At 46.6% G+C, this 13466-nt stretch overlaps 1 protein-coding gene across 1 annotated transcript in view; it reads left to right on the top strand.

The window, feature by feature from the left end:
- HID1 (HID1 domain containing) overlaps window positions 1-13466 on the top strand; it is a 187022-nt gene that overhangs the window by 152598 nt on the left and 20958 nt on the right. The window contains exons 13-15 of the mRNA XM_069200104.1: window positions 129-293; window positions 434-661; window positions 6210-6346. Coding sequence (XP_069056205.1) covers window positions 129-293; window positions 434-661; window positions 6210-6346 — 530 coding nt within the window. The remainder of the gene's footprint in view (window positions 1-128; window positions 294-433; window positions 662-6209; window positions 6347-13466) is intronic.

Below are 13466 nucleotides of genomic sequence, written 5' to 3'. Positions count from 1 at the left end.
TGGTCTTTACCTGCAAATCACTCTCCCTCCCACATACTCCGCCTCATTACAATTTGCTCCCTTGTCTTTCGACCCTTCCCGCCTGTTTCTCTCTCCTCCTCATCCTCTACTCGCACTCTTTGCCGCAGTGTCCCCGTACCTGAAGTCCCTCTCCATGGTGGCTGCCAATAAGCTGCTGCACCTTCTTGAGGCCTTCTCCACCAGCTGGTTCCTCTTCTCCGCAGTGCAGAACCACCATCTGGTCTTCTTCCTGCTGGAGGTCTTCAACAACATCATCCAGTATCAGTTTGATGGTACGTAGGCCCTCTGTTCTTTTACATGTTCTGACTCTATTCAGTTCACTCAGCCCTGACTGGCCATTACTTGGACTTAGCTTTCTGATCTAACAAATATCGTTCATGTTTGTTCCTTGCTTGTGTCTTTGGCGCTGAAGGCAATTCCAGCCTGGTTTACGCCATTATCCGGAAGAGAAACGTCTTTCACCAGCTGGCCAACTTGCCAACAGACCCGCCTTCCATCCAGAAAGCCCTTCAGCGGAAGAAGAAGACCCCTGAGCCCATCTCCCGCACCAACTCCCAGGAAGGGGCCTCGATGGAGGGCTCCAGGCCCGCTGCTCCAGCTGAGCCTGGCACGCTGAAGACCAGCCTCATCGCCACCCCGGGTAAGTCAGCCGCCAGCCGCATCTCCCTGCACGTGCCATATCTGGTAAAATCATTAAAAAAAACGCTACTGGCACCACCTCTATTGAGGCTCGGATTTCTTAGCAGCACTAACCACGGTAGGGCAGATTTTGCTTTGCAAATTTGCTGTAGATGGCTGGTATTCAAACTGCAAAAATTAAGGGGTCACGCTGCGTTTGAGAGCTGGACTGTAACCACCTGTTTAAAGCAATGCTCGGCAAAAGAAAGAAAACGTACGTGCGTGCCTTACTGGTTTTGTACCTTGGGATTCGCGAATATTCATGTTGCGATTTTTTAACAATTTCTAAAGGTATGCAAGGTTATTACAGGGATGAATCTCAAGCGAAAGTTACCACTGGAAAGATAATTCCGCTTTTAACCACTAGATGGGAACATTGTGCCGAACAGATTTTAAGCTATCACATCATTAGAAGCAAGTGAATTTTATACCACCCATCAGGCACTCCCTGAAAAGGCAAATCCATCACCGTCTCCAACCTGGTTTGGGCTGTGCCACCCCCCGACACCATTCTCATACAAAGTACCCTACTCCCTGTTACCACTCCTGTTATGGCTAGGATCACTGTTGGCAAGGCAGAAAAACACCTGTCTGAAACCACCCCTTAGAATAGCAGAATTCTGTCCTTTCTTCCGCCATCCCTCATCACCCGCCCCCTTCAAGGCAGATCTCGCCTCCCCTCAGTCAGCACTTGTAAAGTACATAACAGAAGCCCTGACAGGACAGTTCTTCCTTCCTGGTGTCACCCGCCCTGCAGTAACACGAGTGGCAGGACTGCGCCTTATCCCTGGTAGGACAGAACCCACACTTTACCTCATAAGGGCTATTCCAGAGCTACCTGGTGCCTCCTCTTCTAACGTTTCACGACCTCCAGAGCAACGGTATGCTAGCGTGGGGCAGCCGGGCAGTGCCCGATGGCCTGGTCTCACAGGTCGGTGTGTAGGCCGGTTTTTTGGCTGTTTGTGTGTCCGTTTTGGGTCTTTTGGTTTTTACTTTATTTGCCTTATATTAATACAAACATTACTTGCAACAAGCGCAAATACCCGTAGGGCTCATACATTGCAAACACTTATACAGTGTGTCTTTACATGTTAAAATCTGCTTCAATTTGAAAACATTGGCCACTTTTTTTTTTTTTTAGCTTTTTTTTAAAGCTTTATAATTTAATAATGGAGGCCACTTCAATTTTGGTGCCTGGCTGGGTATACTTTCTGTCCCAGTTCGGCCGTGACAACATCTAGGACCTTGCCACTTATTCAATCTATGGTAGCTAAGAAGTGAGCACTCCTTCATCAATGTTGTAAAGACCACAGAAAATCCTCAGTTACTCAGACAAGTCCTGCCGGAGCTATTCTGCACCTCAGCCCGGGATAAGACTGTGCCTTGCACTGTCCTCACCCACAGCGTGTGTACACACAGGCAGCGGCACTGCACCAGGCCTTCCTGCCTCGCACCCCCAACTATCAGCTCGGAAGGGCGCTTTCTTCTCCAGTATCACTGCATTGGATGATTAGATAAACCCTCACTGCACTGCATACCAAGCCACCGCCCTCCCTCTACAGCAGGAGCACCCCTCAGTCACACTGCACCCCCTTCGCAGTTCAGCGCCCCATCATCTACAGTTAATCCAGTCAATAAAACTATTCACCTCCCTCATCTCATCCATTCATCCTGGGCTATCAGAGACCTTGCTCTCTTCTCGCACTTCCCTTCTCCAAAATTCTCACTTCCGTTGCCTTGGCCTGTATTTTTTTGGCTAACAACTCGATCCCTTGTCATCAGAACACAACGCACAATACCCAATAGAAACTGTCTCAGGCGCACCAGCTTCATCACATCAGAAATGTGTTAGTTGTAAAAGGGAGCAGCCACCATCACTGAATTCACCCCAGCTCATCACAGGCACTTCTCATCTGCACTCACCCACCTCGATCCATCTGCCGCACTTATTATGCGCCTTTCCTCGTAAGAGCGGCCATGGCAGTACATAGTACCCCCACCCCAAAACGCCAGTACACCAGAGCCACTTACCTGATGCCTCGGCTTTATTTTTCTTTTTTATAAATTTCTAGTTGGTTTTCATTAAAACATAACACCAGTAATGGCTTTCCCACCAGGCAGGTGGTCCAAATAATTGAATATATTGGTCATTAAGCATACCAGGATATTCAGCAGATACATAATAATTGTAAGCATTTAAATCTAAATATACTTTATATCGCTTAGTTTTTATACTGTGAGTCTCTCAAGGAGGGTGAGAATCGGTGGGTGTAGCTGGTCTCTTGTTTCCAACCCCAAAGACCACCTAGCAGTTTTGCGTTCGCTCTATACATTGCCTTTCGTATCTCAGCAGCTTTTGACCATTCTGCAACATCTCTAATGCACACCTTGAGTTGGTGCTCTGTTAGACAGCCCGTGTGTGGCCAGTTCGTGTCTCGCCTGCAGTGAAGTGCATTGTGTAGCTTTGTTCTTGACTAGACTGTTAGGCCGCAGTAGCACCATTTCCACCAGACAAGCTCTAGGTTCAGATTTCATTGACGTGCTCCCACATCCCCGTCACCTGACTGCTGTTGCGCTCCAGAAGGAGGTCCTTATATAGTACGCTCAAGTCAAGTGAAGAGATGTGACACCGTCTGTGGCACATGTAAGGCGTCTAGAATCTCTGTCGGTGTTTAGTGTACAGTGTAAGAGAGCAACACATCCTGGCAACAACCATTGTAGGGTACAGTCTCCTCCCACCCCATCTCTGGAAAAAGGGGGGACTACCTCCCAAGCAGCACTGCTGGTATAGCAGAGCTCCAGCCTTTACATCACTGCTGGTGGTGCCACTTCTGAACCTGCGCGTGGAGTCAAGAATGCTCCTCAAACCATCTCTTATGCCAGAGCCGCCTTACCAGGGTGTGTCAAGAGCCATCACGGCTGATGAAGTAGAGATGCCTCCCCAGCACCCTCCTGGATATGACTGAGCCTGCTCCCCCATACCACTCCAGTGTATGGGAGAGCCAATTCTCAGCACCACACTTGGTAAACCAGAGCCCCCTCGCCAGCACCACTGTTGGTACAGCTGATCCCTCTTCTAGTGCCAGCCCCAGTAAGGCTCTTTCTTCCTGTCATATTCCAGGTCCAGCAAAGGCCCCTCCATGCTCTGCTCTTTCCTATGAGAAAGCTCAAAGTACTCATACCTCTCTTGTTAAGGAGGCGCCTGCCACCCCGCAGCTTTTGTGGTAAGGCAACCACCGCAGGCATGGCAGAGTCACATCCCTGACGCCATTGCTGGTAATCAGTCTTTTACTTGTTCCCAAAACGGACTCATCAGAGACACCCTCTCTCATCATGTCCCGTAAGGGATAGCCACCATTCGTGCACTGCTAGTCATAAGGCTGAGCCACCCCTTCATCTGTTGTTGGTTAGGCACCACCGCAGGTGAGGCAGAGTCTCCCCCCTTGCAGCCACCTGGGCTGGTATCTGCATCACCCTGGCACTAAAAGGGTATTCGAGCCACTCCCAACCCACCACTGTGACAGCACAGCCTGCTCCTGGGTACCACTATAGATGAGATAAGGGCCCAGCCCTGTCAGGACACTGGTAATGTAGACATTTGTTGCTGGGACCACTGCTAGTGCGTAGGTTGATGCTTGGCATCAACCGGTAAGGCATTGCAATCTCCCTCGCAACATCTGTCTGCTTTCTGCCCCAAGCCGACCCTGGGCAAAACCTAGGATCTTGTGATTTATTCAGTATAAAACAGCCATGCTTCCTGACACCTCCAGTGGAAAGGCTAAGCCCACCTCTCGGAAACCAATCATAGTAGGCAAAAGTTTGTTAATAACTTATTGTCTCTTCAGAATTAAAACATGAAAAAAGCAGGGCCTTTGTGCTTCATTTTGTATAATCTTCCATATGTGACGTCGCTCATAATACACAGTTCTTAAGGGAACAAAGGTTAATATGTCATTTCCTCCTTGACCACCTGCTGTAAATATTTGTAACAGTGCACACCTGCAACAGATACTAAACAAGTCTCCTTATCTGCGATCAGACTCTGTAATTGTATCAGTTATAGTAAATCATTGTCAGTCCTGGGGATTGTGCTGCTGGCAAATAAACGAAGGTGTGGTTTGCTGTTAGTTCCTGGTCATTTTTAAACTCCTAAAATCCCTAAAATGAATGCGTTGCCCAAATATTCACCTAGGAGATGAAAGCCTGCCCCCATTTAGGAGCATCTGTAGTGCAGGCTTATGCCAAGCACTGTCTGTTGTCATTATTTTTTTGGGTGGGGGAGGTCTCCTAAAGGCTGAGGTGGTCTGGCAGAAAGGATGATATCCAGGAGCTTGGCAGCAGGATAACACCTCAGTCAGGCATGTGACGGTGACACTCCCATGCATGCCTGACATGTGCCCGAATCTACCTCGGTCCTGCAGGCTCCTCCAGAGGTCACTTGTCATCATGTAGTCTCCAGGTTTCCTACAGGCCAGTGTGCCTCAACTCAGAGGGTCATGTCTTCTTTCTTGCATTCATGGTGGATGATTGATCAAATCCGCCTGCTGTACATTGTGATGCTTTAACTTAAAAGGCTGCTCCCTTTCCTCAACTGTTGTTCGATCTGGAGGTTTCTGCTTGAAGTAAAGTCAATGAATCAAATGAAAAAGCATTTATAAAGTGCACTTTATGCCTGAGTGGCTCTAGGTGCTGCAGTAATCCATATGTGAGGCTGGGCGTGGAAGAAATTCAGAGAACAGCGAATGCTTGATGGTAGCTTTGAATCTGTTGGGCGATGATCCAGTCTGTGACTCTGCAGAAAGAGTAATCTTAACCCCCATAGCCTTCAAAGTCTCCTGCCCGTTCCAGAACCTGCGGTCTTTTTCAAAACATTGTGAAACCCTAGGAATTAAATACCCTACAAATTGAGCTCCTACATTGGTGCTAGATGGCGCATGATTTTAGGTCATGTTCTCACTGTTGCTTTAACCGAGCAGCAGTGATTATAATTCCAGTACAGGAAGCCCTGCCCTTGGAGTGAAAGCAGTGATTAAGTATCCTGTTGGTGCTCAACATGAATGTTTAATGGTAGAAAATTGCTAGTTAAGAACTAAGAATTATTACTAAACCTGTTCATGTTTGCTAGAGGAGAAACTCTACAGGAAAAAACATTTTGGTCTGCTGTCTGTAGTTGTAACGCCTCACCCCTGTAATACAGTTTTATAAGTTGACAATGGCAGGAAGTAATTGTAAAGGTATAATGTGTGACACCTGTGTAATGGTAGTCCTCTCCTTTCGTTGTGTGCTACTGCCTGTTGCATCCTTTCCCTTCCCTCGCCCCCTCCAGGATGGGTGGTGTAACACCGACTCTGCTCTGTCATGGTGCAAACTCATCCCATGGTGCGAAATATACATATTTGAATAAATTTCTATGGAAAGCTGAAAACTCTGTTTTTGCCACTCTCCGCCCTGTGTGGATGGTGTTACGTACCCACCCTATTTTGTAACCTCTTTTTCTTGTTTTAAATCAGGTATCGACAAGCTGACTGAGAAAGCGCAGGTCTCAGAGGATGGAACACTGAGAACGGTTGAGGCCACGTCCTCCCCACAGTCCCCGGTGGAAGGCAACCCATCGACACGCCTCAGTGACACGGAGTCCTTCAACGGGGTATGAATAGAAGTGACTTGACCTGGGGCGAGCGAGTCTGGATCTTAGGTAGTCTGTGAGTGAAAGAACAATAAGGGACGTGAGGACTGCTGGCTTGGACAGAGCAAGGAGAACTGGGAGATAGCAGACCTGAAAAAATATGGTGGATGTGAGCAGATGTCGGGGGAAGAAATGGTGACTGACTGCAGGGGACTGACCAGGGTGAGCGACATAATATGGGCTAGAGCTGACATCCAGAAGAGTGGTCACATGAGGCAGAGCTGACCACGAGGAGATACACTAGTTAACTGTGTTACTAATTCTCCATCATGGTTATCATCTTTGAATCTATTGGGAGCCCCTAACATGTTTTACATAAAGACATTTCTCATTTTATAATGTAATTTCACAAGAGAACATAACATATCTTTCTAAATGCTACATTTTCTTTTTTATTTAATGAAATCTAGTTGAATTTAACATTTGATGTCAGAAACCCCCTTCGCCCCAGAGCACTTTTTAATTCTCTTTCAAAAACACAATGCAGGAAATGACTCAAATAGGTGGCATCTTCACCAGAAGTAAATTTCAACATGGTCACCTTAAGGATGCATGGTGGTCATTGTCCCAGAATGCAAAGCAACATTAGTTATGGCAATCAATCAAGGTTCTTGCATAGCGCGACTAATCACTCGTCCTCAAGGTGCTGGGGGGGTGGGTAGTGTTCTGCAGCTTAGTAGAAGCACTAGTTGGCCGGTTCAGTCGAAGAGCCAGGTCTTGAGGTCCTTCCTGAACTGAGGCAGAGAGGGAGATTGCTTGAGATGAAGAGGAAGAGAGTTCCCGGTCTTTGCGGCAAGGTAGGAGAAGGATCTTCCTCCGGCTGTGGTCCTGCAGATCCGTGGGATGGCTGCCAGGGCCAGGTGAGGGGATTGGAGTTGTCTGGTGAGCGTGTGGAAGGCGAGGCAGTGGTTGAGGTATGCAGGTCCTATGTTGTGGAGGGCTTTGTAGGTGTGCATGAGGAGCTTGAAGGTGATTCTTTTGTTGATTGGGAGCCAGTGTAGGTCTCTCAGGTGCCCAGAGATGTGGCTGTGACAAGGGATGCCCAGGATAAGTCTAGCAGTGGCTTTCTGGATTGTTTGCATTTACTTTTGGAGCTTCTGGGTGGTATCTGCATAGAGTGCATTGCCTTAGTCGAGCTTGCTGCTGACGAGTGCCTGGGTGACTGTTCTGCTGGATTTGCAGGGGATCCACTTGAAGTTCTTTCAGAGCAGGTGGCGCATGTGGAAGCAGGAGGACGAGTCGGCGTTGACTTGGTGGTTCATAGAGTGCAAGGAGTCGAGGATGTTGCAGAGGTTACATGCGTGGTTGGTCGGTTTGGGGGGACTTTGAGTGCTGTGGGCCACCAGTAGCCCAAAGTGAGAACTTCTTTCTTGTCTGAGATGAGTTTGAGGCAGCTGTCTTTCATCCAGGCGGCAACTGCCTTCATCTTGTTGTGGAAGTTGGTCTTTGCGACTGTAGGTCCATCGGTGAGGGAGAGGATCAGCTGATTGTCAGCGTAGGAGATGATGTTGAGTCTGTGGTTCCTGATGATGTCTGCTAGTGGGGCCATGAAGGTTTTGAAGAGGGTGGGGCTCAGGGAGGAGACTTGGGGGGGGCGCCGCAGTTGATGTCTGTAGGTTTGGATGTGAACGCTGGGAGCCTGACTCGGTTCGGCCGGTGAGGAAGGAGAGGATCCATTTCAGAGCTTTGCCACGAATGCCGGTGTCATGGACTCTTGCGCAGAGGGTGGGAGACGGTGTTCAAGGTGACTGAGAGGTCCAGGAGGATGAGGGCTGCGGTTTGACCTTGGTCCAGGAGATTGCAAATGTCCTCTGTTGCGGCAAGGAGGGCAGTCTCCGTGCTGTGGTTAATTTTGAAGCCGGATTAGGAGGGGTCTATTATGTGGTTGGTCTCAATGAATTCGGAGAGTTGGGAGTTGATGTTTTTTTCGATTACTTTGGCCGGGAAGGCGAGCAGAGAGATGGGTCTGTAGTTCTTGAGGACCTTTGGGTCTGCGGATGGTTTCTTCAGCAGGGGGTTGATCTCTGTGTGTTTCCAATCTTCAGGGAAGTTGGCGGTCTCAATGGAGCAGTTGATGGTGAGACAGAGCTCAGGGGCGATGGTGTCACTGGCTCGGTTGAAGATATGGTGGTGCAGGGGCCCGAGGGGGCTCTGGACTGGACGGTCTTCATGATCCGTAGGGTGTTGTTGGTGATAAAGGTGGTCCAGTTAGTCAGGGTCGGCTGGGATCCAGAACCTTTGGGTGAGGTGGTTGTGGATGAGGCTGGTTGATCCTGAGTTGTGAAGCTGTCGCAAATGTTGGCGATCTTGCAGTGGAAGAAGTTGGTAAGGTTGTCGCAGCGGTCTTGTGAATGGGGATGTCCGTGGTGTTGGTGCTGGGTTTAGTGAATTCTTTGATCACAATAAAGAGTTCTTTGCTATTGTTTGCATTGACGTCAATTCATTCTTGTATGGCGGTTTTATTTGTGGCTCTGATGAGGCGGTGATGTGATGTGACAGCGGTTTTGAGGGCTGCAAGGTCAGCCAGGATCTTGCTGCTCCTCCACCTTCTCTCGAGTCATCTACAGGTGCATTAGGTAGCAGGTAATTTTGTCAGGAAATTCAGAATAAATATATGAATTACTAATTTCCATCTTAAGAGTTAGGGGTCCGGTGAGAGGTCTATTTATGAATTCAAAGATGATGGAGAACTATGACTGCAAATGTGTGACTTTTCCTTCCCCATCATGGGATCATCTTCAATATTCATAAGCATTAGAAATGAACAGATAGGGTGAATCTGCGAGGTGGAGAAGAAGAACTTGTAAGAATTAAGTTAAGCAAGCCAGTTGCACATAGGCACTAGGATAGTCAAAGTTTTTGTTCTGGAACTGAAACGTTAACAGCAAGGCTGAATAAAGAAGCAATGGCTGATATTCCTCCTGTGAAGGGAGCCTTAGACTGACCAGGAATTATCTGCTGTGGTGTATATAGTACTTTGTGGTGCAGGTCACGGTCGGCAGATGTACAGACTTCTTGAAGAAGCTAAAGCAGTGAAGACAGCACAGTTGCAACAAGTAACTGCTTTGGCTGGCTTTGTTTGTGATTTGCATCAGAGCTGTGCACAAGTCCCCTTCCTACATCTAGCCTATAAAGTGGCCTCAACTGGAGAGCATGGCCTTTTAACTAAAGTGAATGGCAGAAAGTCTAATTTATTTAGAAATATAAAATCACATTAGTAAGGAAAGGACGATGAATTCTCAGTGACAACTAAATATAATTGAATACAGTGTACGCTTCATGTGAGCACAAGTCTGGGATCCCCCTCCTGTCTGATGACATGTGTCTCACTTCTGCTGTTCCAGCAGAGGTGCTGAATGCTGGATTAATGTGCAGTCCTGCCAGACCAAATAAGCCCAACATGTGAACCTCTATTTAGGGAAGGAGGTGCTATTGTGGCATCATAGTAGCAGGTCCCTGGAGAAAACCAGTTAAGGCCATCTTAAAAAAATCTCTAATCCCTGACAGTGAAGATTTCTGTAGCTCATCTTGCTGTTCATATTTTTTCTGATTCTCTGTTGTCTTTTGGAAGTATTGAAGCACTTTCTGATAAGTCAGCCTTGAACTACCAGTCATCTTGACAAATCTCTTCTGTCACTTGAGAAGCGCTCGCTCCCACCACTGCTAAACACTTGGCAAATGCATGTGAAACAGATTTAACACCCAATGAAAAGACGCTGCACTAGTAGTGCTGATTGAACATTTTGGACTGTAGAAACCTCCAGTGTTTTGCACAGTGTATTGAAAGCACGTGTCTTGTAAGTCTTTAACACACATTTCCTTCACGCATCCATTTTCTGCAAGTCTCTTAAATTCTCGTGTAAGCCCAGTGCTCTGAATTTCTCTTTCTATGTCTATTGGTTTGCAATTCGAAGTGTAGAAGTGTAAAACCATGCTCTAGGCCATTGCTGTGAACAGAAAGGAGCACCAGTGTTTGCCAACATACACCCAATAGCTTGGAATATTTCAGTAATTTGTTTTTACGTGTGTACTGGCAGGTGGGCCGCATGAAGAGGCTTTGTGCTCTTGGGTGTTAAGAAGTGAACTCTGCAAACTTTGCTCATATCATTCTAGCTCCCATTTGTTTTCGGGTCTGTGCCCCTCTGCGAGATCGTAGTGGAAAAAATAGCACAGCACTGAAAACAGAGGAATTTAGTTTATTGCGTTCATCTGCCAGGGGTGAGAGCCTTCCCAATGCACTTTGAAGGCTGCTGCCCTTCTCTTTTCATCTTCTACTCCCCTATCCTTTGTTTGAAGAGTCTTTACTGTTGTCTTCTCCAACAAGGCAAATTAACACAGTGTCAGGTAAAAGTTTACCACATAGGACCTTTATTGCATTTTACAGAATCCTTTCTTTTTCAGATTCTATTTCATTAGAGGCTCAGGTCTCACCATCTTTTATCATTATCTGTATTCCTCGTTAGCCTAGGATCCAAAGAGTGAGTTGCCTTTGAAAGGCATTGGGATTGCGGTATTTAAGGTAGTAGTTCCCATGTGCAACAAGACCCCCTCTTTACCTTGACTGAACTTTCGATCTGATGATAGGTCATTATGCAAGACTGTATTTTCTAAAAACGTTTCATTGTTTTGGTACTGGCAGAAGGTCTGTATCACTCGCTGCCATCATTCATGGAGTTTTTTTGGCTGGCATTTCCCCACCGCAGTTCATTAGACCTGTACTCACTATTAGCAGGTGGTGAAGAGGGAGAAGAGCTCAACCTTTTGCACACTGCTGAGACGACCACCAAATATACAGAGGAATTTATTTTAAGAACCCCAGATATTGCTCAGGCACCAGGAATTTCGTGCCTTGACTCTTCTTAGTGGGTCTGACATAGGCAAGTGTGGAACACCTTTGTGGTAGAGGTAAAATACTGCGGTAAAATACTTTAGGCTAAAAGGCCAACTAAGTTGGAGTTTTAGGCTCTAGATGCTCAATAACTAACCGTATTGTGCATGGAACAGTCATTTGTTTTAGTTTCCTCGCTTGCCTGTTCGAAAACTTGTGGAGCATGAGAACATTGTTCACTGGAGAAATTCTTGAATGGACTGACTAAAAGGAGTGGCAAGTGTTCCCCGATCCTGAGATGGTAGACAACATCTGTTCTCTGGAGCCTGAAGTTGGCAATCTTTAGAACTGGGGCACACTCGGTATACATGGTGATGTACGGAATCATCTCTTTGCAGTGAGATGTGTCCCTGTGTCAGCAAATGTCTTTAGGTAAAAGCCCTTAGGATACAGCACCCCGAGAATACTTATGTGGTTCAGTGGGAGTGTGCTCCCTATCTGGAGGAAGCCCTGGTCAGCCTTCTGGACTGAGCTCCAGATTTCCTTGTGCCGTCCTGCTGGTTCTGATTCCTAGTCTTCACCATCTGACAGTGAAATATGGCGTCTATACCTGAAATGGCCCCTCAGTTGTCTCGGAAGACTTTGATGGAGAACGTTAACTCAGCGTTGATCCCTTGGTGCAGTGGAGAAGTTAGCGATGAGTGGGGCCCGAGCATTAAGCATTATGCTAGTGAAGCTCTTCATATTGAGGCTTTTGGAAACTAAATGGAAAGATGGCAACGCTAATGGTGTTTCAATTCCAAAGCACCCCTAAAGGTGTCAGACTGGGCACCAGCACAGATGTTTCTCCTCTTTTACCTGCCTCAAAAGGCTGTACTTTCTCTCTTAATCTGTCTGCCTCATAAAACTCAAGTGTAAGTGACATACGTTACTCTCATCGATTGTGTAAGTCTTCAGCATTTCCTCCTGTTTTTGTCACCAGAAGCAGGACACTCATCAACATTGTATAGCAACAAGAAAAGATAAGGACTTGCAAGGGATCTAGTCATTAAGGAAAACTCAACAAGCTTGCTTTAAAAGTATTTTCGGAGAGGTTAAAAAAAATACCAAGAATCAGCCTGTGTTTAGGTGCACTACTTAGTGCACTTACCTGCACTAAGGTTTGCTGCTACTTTAAGTTTAGTGTCAAAATTCCACTTTTTGGGGCCTAAACGTTACTGTGCTATTTCCTATATTGTTGTTTTATTTTTCAGTGAGCTTTTAATGACCTTTTCAGCCACTGTGAAGAAGTTCATTTATACTTGCCACACCCTCGTGCGCATAGAATGGCATTGTGGCCAAAAGTGCCTTGAAACATAACATCTTCCAAAGGCTGAGCAATGGCCAACAGTACTCCCCAGAAAAACAAAACCAGTGGCCGTGCCCTTCGGCACTCGTAGTTCTCTGCAGAGATCCTAAATAGGAACTATCTGGCCACTACCTAATATAACCTTCCACAAGATAATAGTCTAATCTCCCCGGCCACTATCCCATGTGACTCACCTGTGAACGATGCGAAACAGTGCCCCAACAGTAGATTTGACTTCGGTCAGTGAATACCTCATAACTGTAAGGGGCATCCAGATGTGTGAAAAACTACTGGAGTATAGAAATGTTAGAGCACACAACATAATCAAACATGCCATAGAACAAGATGATAGAAAATCTAGCACTATCAAAGATAATTTCATAATGTGAACATCTTGGTGATAGCTTGTGTGTGAGAGACGACCTGGCCTGGGTCGGAGCGATACTTGGATATGTTTTGACAATAGGATTGGGGTAGAAATGAGGATGACTCGGAGAGAGCTCACCTGTAAGTAAGAGAACAACTGACTGACCTGGAGAGTTTCTCTTCATTACTTCAAATCTTCAGCTCAGCAAAGGATACATTGTTTCTGTTCCAAATCAAACATAATACGTAGGGAATCCCAAGTCCAAACAGCATTTATGCAAAATAGTAGGCAGCTAAGCAAAAATATAAGAGGCAGTTGTCATGTCAACCTCCCGAGCTCACACTGGAAAAAGGCCAGGTCGCGCAGTGTGCTACAACATGCAGATTTTACAGTTTTGTCTAAACTCAAGTCAGTGTGAGAAGATCATGAGACCGCAATTAATTGGTTTCAGAAAAAACATATGTAACGTACGTCACTGGAACTTTTCCTTCAAGGAAACACAGAGCTGCCTTGAATCCAAGATAGCATTCATATCCGC

This window comes from Pleurodeles waltl, chromosome 7 (assembly GCF_031143425.1).
Source record: "Pleurodeles waltl isolate 20211129_DDA chromosome 7, aPleWal1.hap1.20221129, whole genome shotgun sequence".
Lineage (NCBI taxonomy): Eukaryota > Metazoa > Chordata > Amphibia > Caudata > Salamandridae > Pleurodeles > Pleurodeles waltl.
This window is presented reverse-complemented; position numbering and strand designations above follow the sequence as displayed.